The sequence below is a fragment of the Cryptomeria japonica genome, chromosome 4 (genome assembly GCF_030272615.1).
Source record: "Cryptomeria japonica chromosome 4, Sugi_1.0, whole genome shotgun sequence".
Taxonomy (NCBI): domain Eukaryota; kingdom Viridiplantae; phylum Streptophyta; class Pinopsida; order Cupressales; family Cupressaceae; genus Cryptomeria; species Cryptomeria japonica.
The window spans coordinates 620,544,713-620,565,347 of NC_081408.1; the positions used below are offsets into that span (position 1 = coordinate 620,544,713).

At 35.6% G+C, this 20,635-nt stretch overlaps 1 protein-coding gene across 2 annotated transcripts in view; it reads left to right on the forward strand.

The window, feature by feature from the left end:
* The first annotated feature begins 3,112 nt into the window (after positions 1–3,112).
* Positions 3,113–20,635, forward strand: part of LOC131037698 (uncharacterized) — a 93,307-nt gene continuing 75,784 nt past the window's right edge. The window contains exon 1 of one of the 2 annotated variants that reach the window (XM_057969882.1): positions 3,113–3,388. In XM_057969882.1, the coding sequence (XP_057825865.1) occupies positions 3,321–3,388 (68 nt within the window). In that variant the 5' untranslated portion in view covers positions 3,113–3,320. The remainder of the gene's footprint in view (positions 3,389–20,635) is intronic. The other variant, XM_057969883.1, reaches the window with a different exon arrangement.

The window sequence follows — 20,635 nt, forward strand, 5'->3', positions numbered from 1 at the left end:
AGAGTCCAAATTGGTCACAAGAGGTGGGGATTCAAAGTGCATAGGGGTGTCCATAACCATAATGAGCTTGGGAGGACAGAGGGCAAGGTGAAACTGGTAAAGCCTAAATATGAGGCCTTGATGTAGCAAAACATGCTTCTTATTAGAGTTTTTAGCAACTTTGAGGGCATCCTTAGTGGAATTGTCGAGGGGGTTCTTCATAAAGAAGGGAAATAAATTTTAAAGTATTATGGTGAAAGTGGTCTAGTAGGTACATCCAATCCTAACCCTATGATTCTCTGAGGAAGTGAAAAACTTAATGGAAAGGTTTTCATTAAAACCATTGATAGTTTCAATGAATTGAGCAATCCCATCCTCGATACAAATGTGCCAAACAACCCCATTGTCTTTGAATTCAAAGTGAAAACTAGGCTCAATTCTAACTCTACCACCCCCCATATTCTCAACAACTCTGCAAAAAGACTTAGTTAGGAAGCTTTGTCGAAAAAGCCAAATAGTCATTAGTAGAATAAGGAAATATTGGATGAACATGTAGTAAATAGTATGTGTGCCACAGTAATAAAAATTATTACTAAGCACACTTCATTTGGGACATCAAACGTGTCACTCGTTGCCCAAGGTACAAAAAAAGAGGCTAGAAAGGGTATCACGAATATTCATGACGACTTGCTTACGTTGGGGACATAGTAGAAATGACAAGAAAATAAATTTTGGATCCAGATTAAGATCTCCCATGATAACTATTACGAAAGACCTACGAAAAGATAGGGCCCCAAGTGGTATCCACCTTGGCAGGTGAGCTGGTAAGAAGCCATGTCATCGTACATGGCCAACATGGTTGAGGCCCAACACAAGCAAGGCATTTCCAAAAGCAAGGGGTCCCACCACTAGCTTCACAATTAAGAATAGTTTGCCAAATCATTATGAGGCAATGAGTCATCATCCATGTCCTCCACATGGTCCACACATAATTCAAATTTTAAAAGTTTTGCCAACAACTTCCCAATCATCTTCAATGGATGTAAAGGTCCAACGAGTAATCCAACAAGAGAGGTATCCCATGATATTGGTCTAGTTCATCAAGCCAGAATGCCCACCCATCTTAGCATTGTTTTTTTTATCGGTAATAGTATATATTTGTATTAATAATTGAGTAAAAAGGACATAGTGCAAATATCAAAATTGGGGATTAACCCCATTAACTGTCCATGAGATTTGAAAAACTATCCACCCATCTGCTACATCTCAACTATCTAGATTGTGAAAATTACTATCCCTTCCCAAAAAATGACATGTAACCTTCCAATTATGCCTAAAACATTAACATTTAACATTAATCTTTACAAAAACAAAGACAAACATTTAAAGTTCCATTTTTTTCTTGGCAAGTCCATTAATCCAATAGTCTTCAGGGGCGAATTTCATCTTCTTTGCCTCATCCTTCTTCTTCGCTTCCCTCAGCTCCACCTCCTTCTCTCGAAGGTTATCTTTTAAATTCTCCCAAACCAAATGAGCTTCCTTAGTCCTTACCTCTCTGTTCGCTCCATCCCTCCATAGCATGAACGACTTGAACTCCACATCACTCCCATCCAAAATTATCTCTTTACCAAAAGGGCACTGTAAACCATGACTCACAACTGCTCTTGCCATCAGAGATGTCAATCCACACAAATAATGGTCTAGGATGCAAGCTTTGGCTACCCAAACCACCTCCTCCTTTGTTCCAAACATCAAGCTCCACACCACCATCACTGAGATGATGTCTACGTTAATGCGGTACTGAAACTCAGAGACTAGATACTCTTCACCCAGTAGAGTTTGAATAATTTGCAGAAATAGGTCATCATCAAATTTGAAAATTCCCCCACGTCTCTTCTTAGAGATCTTCCCAAAAAGCGCCAACTGCTATTTTATTGAGTGAAGTGAGAAGTTCGCTTCCATGAGTGCTGCTTGTGGTTTTAAACTTCTGCCTTCTATCGCTCTCTAGATTGTTCTTCTTCAAACTTCACTAATGAATGCCAACTTGCCTTCCTTCTCGGTTTAAAAAAGCCACGTCTCTCGTTGTCCCATCAAGGGTTTCTAATTAATTTGTCTTCATTTCAAGGACATCCTTCTTCAACCATCACAAAATCATGAATGCATTTTCTATGTCACCTTCCACTCATCCCATGTCCAAGCACCATGTCTGTGTAGATGCAAAAAATTGGTAGTGTACACAAGCCTTGCACATTAAATGCGTGTATAAAAACAACTCAACTTTGTCCCAAAGGCAAATAAAAAAACATGCTGTCCCACATGCCATTGCATTAAAAATGATCTGCCAACATCAACCAATACCTTCCATGTGTACTCCTCGTCCCTCCCACCACTTCACAACTTGGAATTCCAACTCACAACCCACGTTGGACAACACACCAGCCTTAGAATCACCCTCTCTATGCGCATGTGAAATTTTAAAATCTTAATTTTTAAATTTTTTTTTTCACCAATGATGTGAATAATTTTATTAATAATCCAAAATTGCGAGTTCCCTTTCGCAATGACATCAGTGACAATTTTCAAGTCTCCTTCCAAGTGTAATCTCGTCACCAAAAATATCTACTAGAAAGATGGCCAGTAAGGCTGCTCCCGCCTTTGCCTTATTGTTTGTTCCATCTAAAAGTTGTTGTGCTCCCTTGGCCAAGACCATACCTTCATCATTCCTCGCAATACAACCTGCTCCTAAAACCCTGGGTCCCTTTTGAAGCCCCATCAAAAATAATCTTTATCCACCCCTTCTCTGGTTTATTCCACACTACTGAACCACCCATCTTAGCATTTTTATTTTAATTCTACCACATTAATTTAATTTTAGTCAATTTTTATTATTTTAATAAATGATAGTTTAATTCTACCACATTGATTTAATTTGTGTCCATTTTTATTATTTTAATAAATGGTATTTTAATTCTACTACATTAATTTAATTTTAGTCAATTTTCGTTTTCAAATTGAAAACTGTGATTTTTTTTTTCACCCAAAATGGTTGACGACTTTATACAAGCTAAATGGAAAACTTTACATACGAAATACTGCAGTATGTGACTAGGCAGGTATTAATAGCGGAATTTGCACAGATTCTGGTTTTAGGTAGTTCCTTTCATTTCATTTCCGCAAAATTTATTTGGCCACGACCAATGGGACTAAAAAGTATTTAAAAGCAAAAGAAGAGGGAAAATTTGTAAAGCGCAAGTCTTACATTGTGCAGACGTAGAAGAAAAGAATAAAAAAGACCAGAAGAGAGGCGCTCGATTGAACACGGAATAATAATTCTCACAACAATGGGGTTCGTTGCATTTGCTGGCAGATTCCTATTTTCAGCCCTTTTCATCTTCTCTGCGTGGCTAAAGTAAGTAGACACATTTTTCTATCCTGCTACATTTATTCCCTGTTTAGTTCTAAGCAAGTCTTATCTCAGGGTGAGTTTCTCGTATACAACATCACAACCCTCATTATCTAATTATCCTACAAATCCGATCACTATAAAATCCTATGCAATATTAAACCAACTGTTAACTGTTTTTTTAATAGTATTTGTATGTTTGGCTTGGTGAATTTTTGTTTTAACGTATTCTGTTTGTTTTTATATTTTGTTATTTTTCTTTGTTCAGATGGATTAAATTTCCATTTAGGGGTAATATTGGCTTAGAAACCCCAACCGTGATTTTCTACAGATCCTGGGATGCTCTATCACTTGAGTTGCCTGCCTCTGTCTAGTTGGTGTGTGGATTGTTTACATCCATTGCGACTGAAGGATATCTTTTCCCTCAATTACACCTGGTCTGATCTTTTGTGGGAATGACATAATCAGTTCAATGCAGTTTTTTTCAATCTACATTCAAATGTCTTATCATTTCTACTAGGATTTAAACCCTAGATTCTGTTTTAAAATATATTCCTAATTGTATGCACCTAATTTTTGTTTTTGGCGCATTAATCTTCTGAGCACCGATTAAGCCATATGCTGGGATCTAAGTGGGTCAGTTTGCGGTACTTTGGAAGAGCCGTGTCATTAGCCATGTCACTAGCCATTACACCTCCATATCACTTTCATAACTACAAAATTGCTCATCGACTACTTTATTCTCTCTTTGAATGTACTTTTCCTTGAGGTTTCCACGCATTTGACGTCATCGCTTGACCGATGACATCTTACAGCAACTTTGTTTTAGCTTCAGGTGTAATGTCCCAAAAGATTGGGTTTAGGCCCACTTTCTAGCTCAAGAAGAAAGATTGGGGTTAGGCCCACTTTCTAATTCAAGACGAAAGATGGGGTTAGGTCCACTTTTTGGTTCATTTGCATTTTTTTGTATATTCTGTGACTGCATATATTCGTGTGTATGCTCTGTGTTTGTGTATATTCATGTGTATACTCTATATTTTTATGTGCATGCTCCGTGTTTGCTTCATACTTGATATGTATTAGATATGTGAATAACTAGAAAGATATAAGTTGCATTTGAGTTCATAGATGCGTGTCATGCTTCTAATCCTCATCTTAATATATGTTAAGATCACCCATGCTTTAGCATAGATACATATCCATAGTATGGTGCAAGTGTTGGGTCAACCAAATTAAAGAAGAAACACTAGGGTTGATTGATTCAATTCTTAGAAACCTACATTGCTCGAGGACAAGCAATTTTGGGAAGGGCAGACTGTAATGTCCCCTTGTTGTAATAGGATTTATTAATAAATAATAATAATAAATTAAAAAAAAAAAAAAAAAAATTTAGTTGAAGTTTAATGGATGGTCAAAAGGTATGAAATGAAATATTGTGACTCCCTCAATCATGAGATATAAAAGGGAGAAGAGAACTTCATTTGAAAGGGGGATTTGAGAATCAAAAGTGAAAATCTGATTCAAATAAGAAGTGCAGATCTGATTGTGAAAGGTTGTGTCTCTTTCAAAGGGCAGAAGTAATGAATAGTTGCACTCTTTGAAAGGTTGCTAATGGTGAAAGGATGTCTCTTGCCAAAGGGCATCCATTAAGAAGAGGTGTGACTCTCTCTCACATTGGAGGATATAAAGTGGAGAAGTTTCCATTTGAGAAGGAAGGAGCCATGAAATAGAACAAAATATCTGAAGCATTAGAAGAAGATTTAGGAGCAGACCTAAATCAGAACCATAAGAAAATCTAGAAGAATGATATGAACATTTATCAAAGATATCAAAACACAAATACAAATCTGCAACCAATAATAAATCAGACATCAAAGGAAAATAACAGGAAACATTAAATCAATAACTAGAGAATCAGACCTGATGGAATAGAAAGGATTCACACACACAAATATATATATATATATATATATATATAACAGATCAGATTGATATAAACAGCAGACTTGTACATTTAAAGAAGGAAACAACATCGAATAGAATCTGTCCAAATTATCACAGCTGACTTAAAAAACATAACCTGCAATAATTATACAAACATATTGAGCAAGATTTAGTGTCCTCCCAAAAGGGAACATTCCATCAGGGTGTAAAGTTATATCTATGGCATCATCTTTTGTCTTCTTATTTTATATTTTCAATTTATATCTATAGCATCATCTTTTGTTTTTTTAATTTTATATTTTCAATTTATATCTATAGCATCATCTTTTGTCAACGCTCATTTATTCAATTCGTGCAAAAACATATCTGCCTTAAGAAGATAATTTAGTGTTAGAAGATTTGACACCAACGAAGACAAGTCAATATAAAGATATTACGAGTCCCCCAACTTTGGTCTATTTAGGTCTTTGTCTATTTGTCTTGATTACATTGAGAAGTTTTTTACAATTATATAAGGGTGCAACAAGCTTCTGTAAACAAAAACCTTTTTTGATAAATTTGACGTCCTCATTGACGACTACACTTGGTAGTTACGTGGAAGATGGTGGAAGAAAATGAATTGCTACAAGGGTGGAGGTTTTGTGTGACTGATAAGAGTGGAACCACTATGTTTTGTATTCGAACCGAAATAGAGAGGGGGTTGATTTGTTGCCATCTTCTGTCTGTTAACATACTATTCTTGGCCAGCGTTACGTAATTGACGAGAGTGGTATGGGTGACCATACCACTCCATGGCTCTTCAAAAGAAAGAAAAGGAGACAAGTTAGGATTTGTAATCCAAAGGAAGATGATGCTGACATTGGTGAATTTAATTTGGAGAAATTCAAACATGGCAATGTTGATGGAGATGTTCATCTTCACTCCCCAAAGTCTAGGGATTGACAGTAATGGTGATGAAGATGGAGAAGAGTGAGATGCTTGCTAGGGTCAATGTAGAGTGTACAAAAGCACAATCTAAAGTGCTCTGTTCTAAACAATGGGAAAAATAAGTAGAGATCGAACAAGATTATCCATCATGGTGGTTTTAGTCCATACAATTTCTTAGAATTTGTTTTTTAGTTCCATTATTCCAAATCCTGGTCCAATCTCACTAGGACAATATTTATTATGACATTAATTGAAGTGTGTATGTCATTCCTCTACATTCATTCATCAATTTTGTGTACTATAGATAGCACGCTTCCATTTATTTGGTATGTGGAAAACCTTGGTATTTGAAGATTTGTTCCAATATGCATTCAAATGGCCATGGTAATGTATCAAAATTGAAAGCATGTTGAACAAGAGGGGCGAAAGCCTACATGTTGGGTAGAGAGAAAAAGTTATGGGCTTTGCCAATAAAGTTTTTTTTTTTTTTTTTAACTCATATAACAATGGAGGTGCCTTATGTCAAAATATTCTTTCTTTATGTTGGGGTGTTGTAAATTAAAAAATGTGAAATATTATTTTTTGTTGCGTGTAAATAGCAATAGGATTGGGAGGTCAATGAGTATGGGTGTATCAACTATGATGTTACGAAACAAGCGTGAATGATGCAAATAGATTTGCAAGGCTTGGTGTGAAGAAGTTTTGAGAAGTTAAATAATATATGAAACTGTAAGTGCGTGCTTTTAATTTACCTCCATGGATTGAGTAGCAAAAGATGGCAATACAAGCGAAACACACAATCTTCTTTAAATCATATTTTAGGAACACCGTGGACACGATATATAACTTTCCTTGCAACTTTTGCTTCCCAACTGCGAAGCATTCGATGCCAGTTTATTCCATGGTTCCAAGCATTAGATAACTTCTCTTAAATGCTAAAACAAATTTCTTTTATAGAATATGGTTTTCCTTCTAACAACTTTGCATCAGGGAAAAAGAAAAAGACGAAGATTTTGCTACATCAGTTAGATTTATGATCTTCTAATCTTTTTGAAGAGTGATTTAAATAAAGATGATGAAAGTAAAGGGAGAAAATAACATTAATCGCTTGCACAAGGATGCAAATTTAAGTCTTCAATTTCAACCTTATTAATAATTCATATTTAGAGATATTGACAATGTTTAATTTGAGATTATCCCACTTGATTTTCTTGATACAAATTAGTTTAAATTGAATTAGAAACCTAAATTGGAAACTATGGATTATGCCACTTGATATTGACATAGATTTTAGTGTGTATGCTAGATTATGCATTAAATTAAAACCTTTTCCTCCTCTTCCATCAGAAGTTGAGTTGAGAACAAAATAGAGCATATGACGTCAAAAAGTTGAAGTGGAGGCAACAATGGAAGTTTGTAGTAAATGTAAAAACCAAAGGCTCCTGACAGATACTTCTAGAGAGAAAGGAGGTTTAGGACGGGGGCGATAAAGATGAAGAAGAAGAGAAGGAGAACGGGGGTAGAACCCCTCATAGTAAGCTGGGAGATTGTGAGGGTGCGAAGAAGAATCAAATTCCTCAACTTCAAATCGAAGCATCAAGGATGGAGTCAGGCAGAGATGAAGAAAGTGGGCAACAAGAGAGAATAAACAAAGTAGAAGTTGGGTTTTGTGTGACTCCACAATTGAGAAAGCCTCAAGAGGACAGAAATGCGAAAAGGACCCCTTGAAGGGCCCAAGAACTATAGAAAGTAATTGAAGTTATGAGAGTGATACCTCCCTTCCAGTGATGGTGAAGGAACAAAGAACAAAGGGTAGTTTGCATGTACAAACTATCGGTGTATTTTGGAAGACAAAACGCCTGGAGGAAGAAAATAAGGAAAACACCCCGCCAATGATTGCATTTTTTAGGAGGATTTAAAAGAACTCCGAACTTTAGGTCAAAGTTTGTCAAAGATAAAGAAGTCGAAATCGGGAGACAAGGGACATAGAGGCTGAAAATCCAATAGAGAAAAGCTAGAACTAGTAGGAAGTGCCAAGGGATAGATGAAGTTGAGATCAAGGAAGGGCATTACCTTTCTTGAGACGCCATGAAGGCCCTATTGTGTTAAGGGCTTGATCAAACAACAAGTTGATCAAGTGAAACTAGATCTAATTCTGCTTCAGGAAACAAAGATTGACGAGGAAGGATCTAAGAAATTAATGTTAAAATGGCGTCAATGGCAAGGCCTATTTGTGGATGTAGTGAGTGCTTTAGGAGGGCTAGGGGTAATATGGAACCCAAATTGATTATTAGTGGAAGGAGTAGTAGAGAATTAGAACTGGCAAGTGGTTAAGCTAAAGTACTTATCCCTGAAAGAACTAGTTTTCTAATTAATGTGTATGGTCCCACAACATTTGCAAGGAAAAAGGAGGTATGGTCTTAGATCTCAATTTTTTTAATAAAATTTGGGTATCAATCGACTGGTGTTAGGAGGGGACTTCAATGCCACTTTAGTGTAATGTCTTCTACAAGGTTTAGGTCTGTTTTAACCATAATTAATCTATTTCAATATATTTATGACTTAAACTAAATTGATTATGAGACAAATCAATCTTAACATAAATCAAATCTTTGTCATTCCATAGTTCAATAGATTTATTAATTAGTAATAAATAAATTGTTCATCTACCATACTAGATAATTAATTCTATCATACTAGATAATTAATTATCATCCATAATTCTTAATGATGTCAACCTTTGTTACTACTTCAGTTCTAAGGAAGAAGAGGATGTCTATGTTACCAAAGCGCTTAGAGACCAAAATACAATAGGCTCCCTCAAAGTTTACGGATCCAAACCCTTCCCCTATCTTGGGACCATGCCCTAAAAGTTTACTGGACGCTGATCCTTACCCTATCTTGGGAATCATTCTATTGATTGGATTTAGACTGCTCATCTTTGGAAACAATTTTATTTCCAACTTTTTAAAGTCATTATATATAAACATATTCTTCTTACTGTTATTAACTTAAGAGTTCTTCTGATCAAACATTATATCTATATATATCTTCATTTATATTTTAGACATTATTATAAATGTATATAACTGCAGAACAGTTCATAGAAAGAAGCATAAATTGTGTAACAACTATGGAATATACATACCGTTGGCAGCACAATATAACAACTTGCTGTCAACCCACCGATCACAGCTTTTCCTTCTAATTTCCTTCCATTAATAAGTACTGTGACTAATATTTACTATGTGACTAATATTTACTATATATATATATATACATACATACATAGGAGTAATTATAACAGCAGTGCAGTCCTAATAATCAGTATGCAGAAATATATGTATATAAGTACTGCACTTATTATATTATGTACAGAACTCATACCAAACTGTAACAATAAGTCGAACTGCTGATATTAATATCTTATGATTATCAGATCTAAATCCTTCGATGCCTTTTCCAAGCGATTTGTCCGTCCTCTTATATCTTCAAACGAGGAGAAGACACACCTTTTCATTGAGTCTATTGCCTTTGCAAGATTTGCAACCCTTCATACTTAACTGCTGCCCTACTGTGTTATTTCCTTACTAATATTCTTAATAAATCACTGCCCATAAGGTAATCGCTGCATCTAATATGATTGTAATCGCTGTATACAAATATCTTTTGTTTAAGTTTATTACCTTATGTGGATCCCTATTAATCATATGAATCACCACCCTTATGATTAAGCTGTTGATTTTAAAGCCTGCTTTCCATAACGTCTACCCTTGTATAGTTGGTTATTCGGCTGTTAGAATAAAGCGAGTACTGGCTGTTTTTTGGTTATACTTACATCCTTTTTCTTCATGAGTGATTACTATGTATTTGCCTTGTGCTTAGTCGCCAAGGTGTGGATTGCCAGAATTAACCTTCATTAGTTGCAATGCTTTTTTCATTGTCTTATTTATCTTATAATCTTTGGCTTCCTACAGAAAATTGTGGAGTCTTATAAATAAGACGATTGTCTGAGCAATGATAATATATTTATATATACATTCTTTAATCTTATTTTCTACTTAATTTATTTCTGATTTCATGATTTTATTAACTAATATTATTATTATATTTTATTTAACTAAATTTATTATGACATGATCGGGGGCATCACATTTAGATGCATCAAAAGGGAGGGGGGAGGATTTCACATATTTCTTAAGTTCAATTGGTCTTTCAAAAATTTGTGTTTGATAACCATCTACAGCAGGTAATCCTCAAGAACGGTACATTCACTTATGATGTGCCCATCCTCCCCTTAATTGGTTTAAATCATTTCCCCTTGTTCCTTCAGTTTTATCCGGATTGCACAGCAGATAGATGACTATGATTGAGAGAAAATTTTGAGTGGTGAATATATGAAGATTTTGGCAGGAGAAGAAATTTTTTTGGGGACAAAAGCTATGTCACCCTGAGTTTCCGGGATGGGAATGGCAGGGGACGAAAAGATGAGTTTTTGGGATGGTAAATTTTTTTGCTAATTTTGGGAACGGTAAAGGAGACGGCTATATAAAATATAGGGAAAATTTAAAATATATATGAAAATTTTAAATGTTCATATGAAAAATAGATAAAACATGTATATATACATTATATTCTTATGAAAACATGGATAAAGCATGTATATGTACATTATAGAGCCTTAACATATTACATTTGTGTTCAAAATTCATTGTCAATGCTCAATATGCATTCATTCAGAATTCATTGTCAATATGCCAGCACTTGTTTGCATGTAGTTCATTGTTTTTTATGGTTGGAAGATATTTTGATAGTATTCCTTTACTATTATGACCTACAACCGCTTCTTTATACACTACCAAGTTTTGGGTGTTTGTGATTCTCATTACCAAGCTATTATTCATATTTTTGAGTTCTTTTGGCTATGATTCAGACCTGTTTACCTTCTATATCGGTGAAAATTACCTAATCAAAATTACCTCCCAAAAATTATTATATGTCTAATCTGTAAATATAATACAATATGCCCTTCCAGAATGTGGCCAACCAATAGATTTGAATATGTAATAACTTATTTATTGAAACAAACTGAACAAAAATGACAACCATCAATATTTCACTCTCGAAATATAGTTAATCTCTCATCTTGGAAATGTACTATAACTGAAGTGTGGGGACCACAAAAATAAATAAAAAAATGTTTTTTTAAAGCATTTTAGCCTTTTTTAATTTTTAAATGGGCTGGGAAAAGGGGGACGGCTGGCCGTCCCTAGGACGTTTAGGGGATGTCATAGGTGTCCCCAATCGTCCAGGAGATGGGAGGATGTCCCCTTTGAGAATCACTGCCATCCCCAAGTTTCCGGGACGTTTCCCATAACCTTTGCGATTTTGGGGACGGTGGGGGAATGTCCCCTGGCCGTCCCCAAGTCCCCAAAACGTCTCCAGTACGGGGACAGGGGATTTTAGCCCATGGACGCGTCCTCGGGTTATGTATGACAAAAGTCTTTGGAATGCTGACCAAAGGATGGGGATAAGAGCCTAATATTTTTACACAATTCAACCAAAGTAAAATGAAGCAAAAACATAATTTTTGAATTAAAGAATAAGGATGGACACCTATTGCAAACAGTTGAAGAAATTAATATCGAAGCGGTCAATTACTTTCAAAAATTGCTAAATAGAAGGAATGAGAGGTCTGATAGAATCCGAGAAGAAATTCTAAGCAATATTCCAGTGAAATTAAAGTAGCAACATAATGAAAGGTTGTGTAGCCTTGTAATGGTGGAGGACGTCTAGTTGGCTACTATCTAGATAGGCCTCGACAAGGCTTCAGGACTAGATGGGTTTCTGGAAAGTTTTTTTAGTCATTTTGGGATACCATCCAGCATGACCTGGTGAAAGTAGTGGAAGAATCTAGGAGGAAATCAACAATGTTGAAAGATTTAAATGATACCTTCTTGGCTTTAATCCCAAAGAAAACTCATTGAAAACTTTCGAAGACTTTCGCCCAATATCATTATGTAATATTGCATACAAAATCATAACCGAACTAATGGCAAATAGAATGAAGGTGGTACTCCTGGATATTATTTTAGAGGAGCTGAGTGGTTTTGTCCTAGGTAGATCAATCATGGAAGTCATGAAAGGCATGATTGTGGCTCACGAGGAAATTCATACAATTAGAAAGTGTCGAGAATGATTATCAAATTGGATATAAGGAAAGCATATGACCAAGTGGATAAACAATTCGTGTTAGAAGTTATGAAGAAGTTGTTGAACATATTGTCATTGATGTCAAGGTCGTCTAAATTTCAGAAAATTTGTTTGAGCTGCTTGACGAGCTTGAGCTACTTGTTTGTCAGCATAAGCTGGTTGTGTGTCTGCATCAGTTGCTTGCTTGTGTGCCATGTCAGCATTATTTGCTATGTCAGATTTTATGCCTCATCTTCAAGTGATTTGTTTGAAAGAGAAATGTAATGAATTTTCCAGATTTTGTTTGTAACGTGTTTTGGACACGTATTTTTGTTTTCATTTGCTATGCGAACTGAGTTTAGGAGTTACAAAGGGCCAAATTTTGAAGTTTTGATTATTATTTTGACACGTATTATAATTGCAGACTTCTACATATTAAATTAAAAAACCCATAACTGTAAATGTTTTGTGTTTTCAAGAGAGTCGTAGTAGTTTGAAAAGATTGTTCTTTTCTAGGTTGTGTTTTTGCTCTTTGTGGTTCTGTTTTTTGTTTTAAAGGGGTGGCGATGAATACCTAGAACGTGTTGTGTTTTGTATACGACTTTATCCTTTGTTTAAAAAACCGTTCTTTTCTTTTGGAATCAACATAGTGAATATCGGGTTCTATGGGACAGTGAATGTCATGTTCTATGGCATAGTGAATATCGTGCTCTATGTGTGTGAGGATTTTGTGCTGGATATGATTTGCCTTTGCAAGTTGTTAAAAATGATTTAAAAAAAACGCATTCTGTTCTTTCCGAAAAAGGGAACACGCATTCCAAAATGAGACGGGTTAAAAATTGTTTGAGCATCGTTTGTTTTGGCTGCGCACAGTTAAACAAATAAAAATAAATCGTGATGTTTTTCTTCTTTTTTGACGGTTAGCTCTGATGCGCTATTCCATTAAACTGACTACGTAGTGATTGGTTAGGGACTTTTTTTCTGGTCTGTCGATTATGGTGAAATGAGGGCTGAGCTTCGATGAACAGAGGAAGAGGTTATCTTTTTATGAAATATTGATGTTAAAGTATAAGTTGGGTTGAGCTTTCGATGTGGTTGATGCTACTTGGAGTTACGTTTGTGGAGTTTTTGTTTTGCTGAAGAAATGTGACAGAAGGAAGAGATGCACACATCTCTATGAAGGGTGGAATGAGTTCAAAACTTGATGAGTGGATGCCGTATATTAAGAGCATGCTGTCACAGATGGTGTTGGCTTACTTTTATTTTTGGAAGTGTGGGATGTTTTCTGAAGGAAAGGAAAGACTCTACAGCTGCTACGAATGTTGGGAGTGAGGCAGATTTTTGAAAGATTACTAAGTCATATTTGATTAGAGAAATGTGATTATAAGTTGCAGTTTTTACTGAGTAGAGATATGATATAGTCTGAGATATGCTCAAGGGGTGCTGCTATCTATTCTTGAGTGTTGTGTATAATTTAGATAGTATAAATAATTTTCAGTATTTGTGAGTTGGTGCTCAAATTGGGGTCGGTGCCTCAGTTGATTGAAGTTGGTGCTTCAGTTCTTTAGAGTTGCTGCTCATTTTTTTTTGTAGTCTAGGTTGGTGCCCATTCTTGTTAATGAAAGCATTGTATGACATGGTTTTTTACTCGTAAGGGTTTTCCACAAGAAATTTGGTGTTGATGTTTTGATTGATAGCTCTCTATAAGTTTTATGTGATTTCTTGCTTTTAAAAGTTTAAAAATTTGAAATACTGATTCAATCCCCTCTTAGTATTTCATGTGTGCACTTTATAAGTTTGGCTTTTGTAAGGAATAGATCACTTGGGTAGAGAGTTGTATAACAAACCCAAGGTTCTCAACCCTTTTTAATGGTAGCCCCTAAGGTATGTTTTAGACTTTGTGAGGTATCAAACAAGGAGACCGCTTGTCCCCATTCTTGTTTATAATCATGGCAGAAGCTTTGGGCAAAAGCATTTCAAAAGCTAAGATCAATTGCAATTGGAAAGGTATTAAAATTACTACAGGAGTGGATGTTGTCACGCATTAGCAATTTGTGGATGATATAATACTCTTTGGGATGGCGAGTCAAAGAGAAGCAAGGACAATTAAGAGAACTCTAGGTAATTTTTGCAATGCCTATGACTAGAGTATTAATTGGAAAAAATTAGACATTTTTTTCTAATCTTGGGCTTCAAGATAGGAAAACTCCCAAGGAAATTTTTGGGCCTTCCTTTATATATAGGGGCAAATAAAGCAAGACTTTGGGACAATATTATAACAAGTTGTAATGCAAAACTAAATTCTTGGAAAGGAAAATGGCTTTGGCAAGTAGAATAGTGATGTTCAAATTAGTCATCTCAACTTATGCTGATATATTTGATGTCGTTTATGAAATTACCACAAAAAAACTTATAGTCTTGTTGAGCAGAAAATGAGGAATTGTTTATGCAATGGGAGCTCAGAGCAAAATGAAACCCCCTTTATTGTGTGGGATAATATGTTGCTCGACAAAAGTTGGAAGGGTGGGATTGCAGCAATGGTCAATAATGTATATGGCCCTAGGAGCAACATTAGTATGGAATTTGTATAGTAGGTCAGACCAGAAGTGGGCGATAATAATGCAAAATAAATACTTGGAGTCTCTAGATCGAATGAGAATTTTTACAATCCGAAAACCTCCGGTTGAGTTTGTGATTTAGAACTTTAGTTTGTCTAGTAGGGATATTGTGATAGAGCATATTACATGGGATGTCAAGAATGGTTTGTGCTTTGTTATGAGAGGACTTATGGGATGGACATAAGGTCCTATATGAAATCCAAGGATTAAACCAAGTGCATGAGACTTTGCAAAGAGAATGGGGGGATAAGGTGAGGGATTATGTGGTTAGGCAAGATATAAACGAGATTCTAGGTTGGCAATGGAAGTTTGTGCAAGGCTTCATCTTGGAGGAGGATAAAAAAGAGCAATTGAGAAAATCTTTCCGAGAAGGATAATAGTTTAATAAGGGGAACATGGAGTGAGATGGCGTGGCTCGAAGATTGGGAGTTATAATGTTAAGGTGGGTTACAAACTAAAGGAAAAAGGCACTCTTGAAGCAAGATTGGCCAATTCACCTTTGTTGGCATAAGAATTGCCTCCCCTAAGTGGGATTTTTTGCATGGACATCCCTTTAGAATAGAATTTTAACAAGAGATAGATTGCAAAAAATAGGCTTCCAGGGTTTCTCATCAATGCCATTTATGTAGAAAGGATGATGAAACGACAAATCACTTAGTTTTACATTGTGAGTTTGCAACGACCTGTTAGAAAATGATCATGAAAAAATTGTATTGGAGTGCTACTTTTCCTTTGAGTCTTTCTTTAATGTTTAATGGATAGCTATTTTTGTATAAGAAATCAATCTTCTTGAGTATCTAGCCGGCTAGTCCATTGATAATCATTTGGAAAATTTGGAAGGAGAGGAAATATAAGGATATTCTAGGGAAAAGAAATCTCCTTGACCTACTAATAAAAAAAATAGAGAATGCAATCATAGAGGAAGTTTATCAAAGCCTAAAGCACAACTCTTCATTATGGGATGAAAAGATAAATTTGGTTGGACCGATTTTAGTGTTCCCCTCATTCATGGGGTTGGGTGGATTAATCCAATCTCAAAGATTAGAGCATATATAAGATGGGTTCCTCTTGAAGGATGGATTTATTAGAATATTTAATTATATTTTAGTCACCTATATTTAGTTCCTTGTTTAATGGTCATTTAGCTTTTTAGTTAATTAGCTTTTAAGCTTTATTTATTATTTAGCTTTTTCTTTTTAGTTAATTAGCTTTTAAGCTTTATTTAGCGTTTAGCTTTTTAGTAGTTCACTTTAAATGACTTGTTTGTCTTGTAATCTCTATATATACGCTTGTATATTGTTGAATAGATTATCTGATTATTGAATCATTCATTCAATTTATTTTTCATGGTATTAGAGCGGGTCAATGGGATTTTTTAAAGTTTGGCAAGTTTTTTAATAAAAATTCATGCCCTTCTTTCTAGAATATTTTCCAAATTTTTTTAATTATTTTTTTTATAAAAAAAAATGATTTTGCTTTTTAAAAGGCTTTTTGACGGTTTCTGGTTTGTGGGCAAATTTTTGTGTTGGGCAGCAGTTCATGTTTTTTTTAGGGTTCTGGAGATTTTCGGGCCTACAACCTGGAGTTTTTTTTTGCACATTGAAAATTTTCCTAGTGTTTCTGCAATTTTCGACTATGGTTTTGACCCTTCAGTTCAAGTCGAAATTTTATTTTGCTTGCAAATTCTTGGTGGGTTTTTCGATACCTCAACTGGGTTGTTGTCATATTTTTCTCGGTGCATCGTTTTTTCGTGCCTCGATTTTTGAGTCGTCGGATCTGTATTTTGATTTTAGATTCTTGGTGGGTTTTTCTGGTTGCCTCGTTTTCTGTGCCTCGAATTTTGTGCCAGCGAATTTTCCTTGGAATTTAAAAACAATTCACAATTTCTGCTATTTCTGTGGACTTTGGGATTTTTGCTGTTTTTTTGGGCACCATTTATGCTGTTTTAAGTTTGTAGAAATTTTTTAATTTCTGGGTTTCTCCCAAACCTCAAAATTCGCACCTTAGAATTCATGTCAGAATTCTCCTCCAAGGTTTCAAATTTTTTGTGCAACTGCTTCTATTGTGATTTTTGAATCAGATTCTTCTATCTCATGCTTTCACTAGGTTGACCTCGTTCAACCTCCATTTTCGTGATGGCATCTTTGACCAACATCATGTTGGAACACAGTCAGAAGTTCAATGGCCTCAACCACAACACCTGGAAACAGTGCATGTTCACGATATCTGAATATCGTTGCCTTGATCAGATTGATTTAGGCCAAACCTCGTCTTACAGGTCCCAGGGTTTTCACGATTTTTTCCTGAAAAATTGTCTGTCGGTTTTCTGATTTTTTCCACAAAAAATCATGGGTGGGTTTTCACGATTTTTTCCTCAAAAATTGTTCGCAGGTTTATAATTTTCCCTTAAAAATTATCTCATCTATAATCCATGATATTCGCGTAAGATTTTAGTTATCTGGGTTTTACCGTTTTTTTTCCACAAAAACGTTGATTTGTAACCTCAGATTTCTTGGTTTTTTGATTTTCTCCTCAAAATCGTAAATTCTCTTTTTGAGGGTTCCTATTTCAGGGTTTGACGGTTTTTTCCTCAAAATCCTGCTTTGTTGCAGTTAGTTTGGGTCGCACCTGCCAGGGCGAACATCTGCAACCATGGTATCTTGCAGTCAGTTTTGGAGTTGATACTCTTCTGCAAAAGGGTTTGCCGGTTTTCCTCAAAATCATGGTTTTAGTTTTCAGTTTGGTTGCCCAACGTTAGGTTGGATGGATTCTGGTATTCTTGGTCATTAACACTTTCCAGATCTAGGGAGGGTCTCCACTGCAGCAGAGTGTTCTTTTCATTTGTGATCAAAAGACCTGCAGTGTCTTTTGTAGGGTAGTTAGTAGATAGAATGACCATTAAGGGAGGGTATTAGAATTTTTAATTATATTTTAGTCACCTATATTTAGTTCCTTGTTTAATGGTCATTTAGCTTTTTAGTTAATTAGCTTTTAATCTTTATTTAGCATTTAGCTTTTTCTTTTTAGTCAATTAGCTTTTAAGCTTTATTTAGTGTTTAGCTTTTTAGTAGTTCACTTTAAATGACTTGTTCATCTTGTAATCTCTATATATATGCTTGTATATTGTTGAATAGATTATCCGATTATTGAATCATTCATTCAATTTATTTTTCAGGATTAAAGCTAATTTTGATGTAGCTACTTAGGGTAACCTCAAAACATCGGGTGTGGGATTGTTTTGAGAGATCGAGAAGGTACCATCATAGTGATGGAAGCTAAGAAATTGAAGAATGGGACAAATAATGAGACCAAGTTCCAAGTGGCATGGTTTGCATTGAGAATATGTCGTAGTTTAAATTTCAGGAAAATCCACCTAGAAGGTGATTCTTTGATTATTGTGAACGCGATGGAAGTTATATAATTTCCTACAACCACTATGGAGTCTATTGGAGGAGCTCAAAGACTTTCAAATTTCTCATGTGTATAGAGAAGGAAATTGCATAGTGGATTACCTTGCAAATTGTGCGATATAAATGAAAGAGTAAGTTGGGGGGATAAATATGAAAGACATTTGACATGGATTGGATAGTGCGGTGGATAGAGGGATGAGAGTTTAAATGTCATTTAAAACCAATACAGGTAGAAATCCATGCATTTGAGATCAAACATAAAGAAACATTGGTGTTGGCGGGAGCTTGCTCATGTGGGAGATAATGACAAGTGTTATTTATAGAGTTGAGTGTAGAAGGGCACTCGTAAAGGTGGAGGCCATTTTTCAGTTTGAAAGCTAGGGGGTGATAAGTTGCTTTCATGGGGTGAATTGTAGATGTGTGACTGAAGAACATTTTTTGGAGCCATTTAGAGATGGCATTGTAAGGCATTAAGATGACATTGGGAGAAGAATACATTGAATTGGCCAACAAATACATAACAAATGTGGATGTGGCCTCAATATTTATGGTACGACTAATTGAGTTGAAGGACAAAGGCATGGTGCAGAGGATAATGGAAACTTTTGTATGGGTGAAATGGTGAGTGGGCATATCAGATCTTTTAAAATGGTGGTGGTTGGGTGGGCCTCAAACTAGAGGGCAGATGTGGGCCAAGACTATACTACAAATTCAACAACCCATCGGTACCTTTCCTAATATGGGGGTCAAATATGATCATAGATGCGAGAAGAGGCCAAGCTGTTACAAGTATTGGGTCCTTGAAGGATTTGATGGTCTCTTCCCAAGTGACAGGTGCAAAGCGATCTAGTGTTGTGGTCACACAACATTGAGAGGAGGAAGAAGAAAAGTAAGGGGTCTAGGTTTGTTTTCGTTTTGTCAAATTATTATGGTATGCTTTTTGACACTTGTTCTAATGGTGATACTGAGTATGGGTGTTTTGGATAGTGAAGGGTGTAATGGGTAGATCCAAAATTTTGAATTTGTAGTGTCTCTTTTGAATGTGAGACCATCTGGATGATTTCAACCCTAGATATAATACAGGTGTGGCTCCCTTACGCCAAAAATCAACAATCGATGTGTTAATAAAATCAGCAATTTTTTACTTTACAATTTACAACCAGTCATCATTGAGGATCTTTTGTTTGATACTTTTTCCTTAATCAATGTTGCAACAGGCCATTTCTTCCACTCTGAATTAATCATTATCAATTGTAGAGCGTCTTGCATGTCAAACACCCTTTCAAACAAAATGAAATAATTGATTTACCTTTTCTCTATAGCGTTGAGGAATTCCTTTTTAAAAAAAGTCTTGAAGAAAGCAAGTGAGATGTGGTGGTGGTTACAAATGAACATCTAAATATCTCTAGCTTTTGCCACTACTTGTTACATCCAATCTATCTTCTCTATGTCTTTCAATACATTTTTAAGCCCATGAACAGATGGGGTGCAAAAGATGTGCTTGTAAGCAACATCCATTGTCATGCCAACTAATTTGCGCACACGTATCATATCGATGACTACTTGTACAATATTTAAGGCTCCAACCTGTTCTATGACATCTTTCAAAATATGAAATTGGAAGTTTGCATCTTTGCGCTTCCCAAAACAATCAATAGCTCTAAGAAAATAAGAGTCAATTGAACATGTGACTATAATGCTGATGAGTGGCTGATGCGTAATATCAGTCCACCCATCCATGACAATAGAACAACTCGTCTTAATCCAAGTCTACCTCATGTCCTCTGTCACTAAATTCACCTTAGAATGTTCTTTGTCAAGGAGGGTAGTGTACGGTTTATGTTCTTCAAGGAGAGTGAATGAGAGACCAACAAAAGCTACATCTTTAAACATATGTTTGAAGTAAGGAGAACGGTGTTACATGGAATAAGATAGCATGGGCATAGAAAAATTTGGTAATGGAAGACTTGGCCACATCCCGTGCTTGCATCTTGAACATACCTACAACTCTCCCTGCCCTCTTACTAGCAAGTCTTTATTTTTTCTCTTGTAGGCACTTCACCACTACCACTACCAATTGTAGAGGGCATATGCATAGCTTATTGTGCAGTTTTTGTTGGCACCGACACATCCTTAAACCTTGCTTCAACCTCTATATGCAA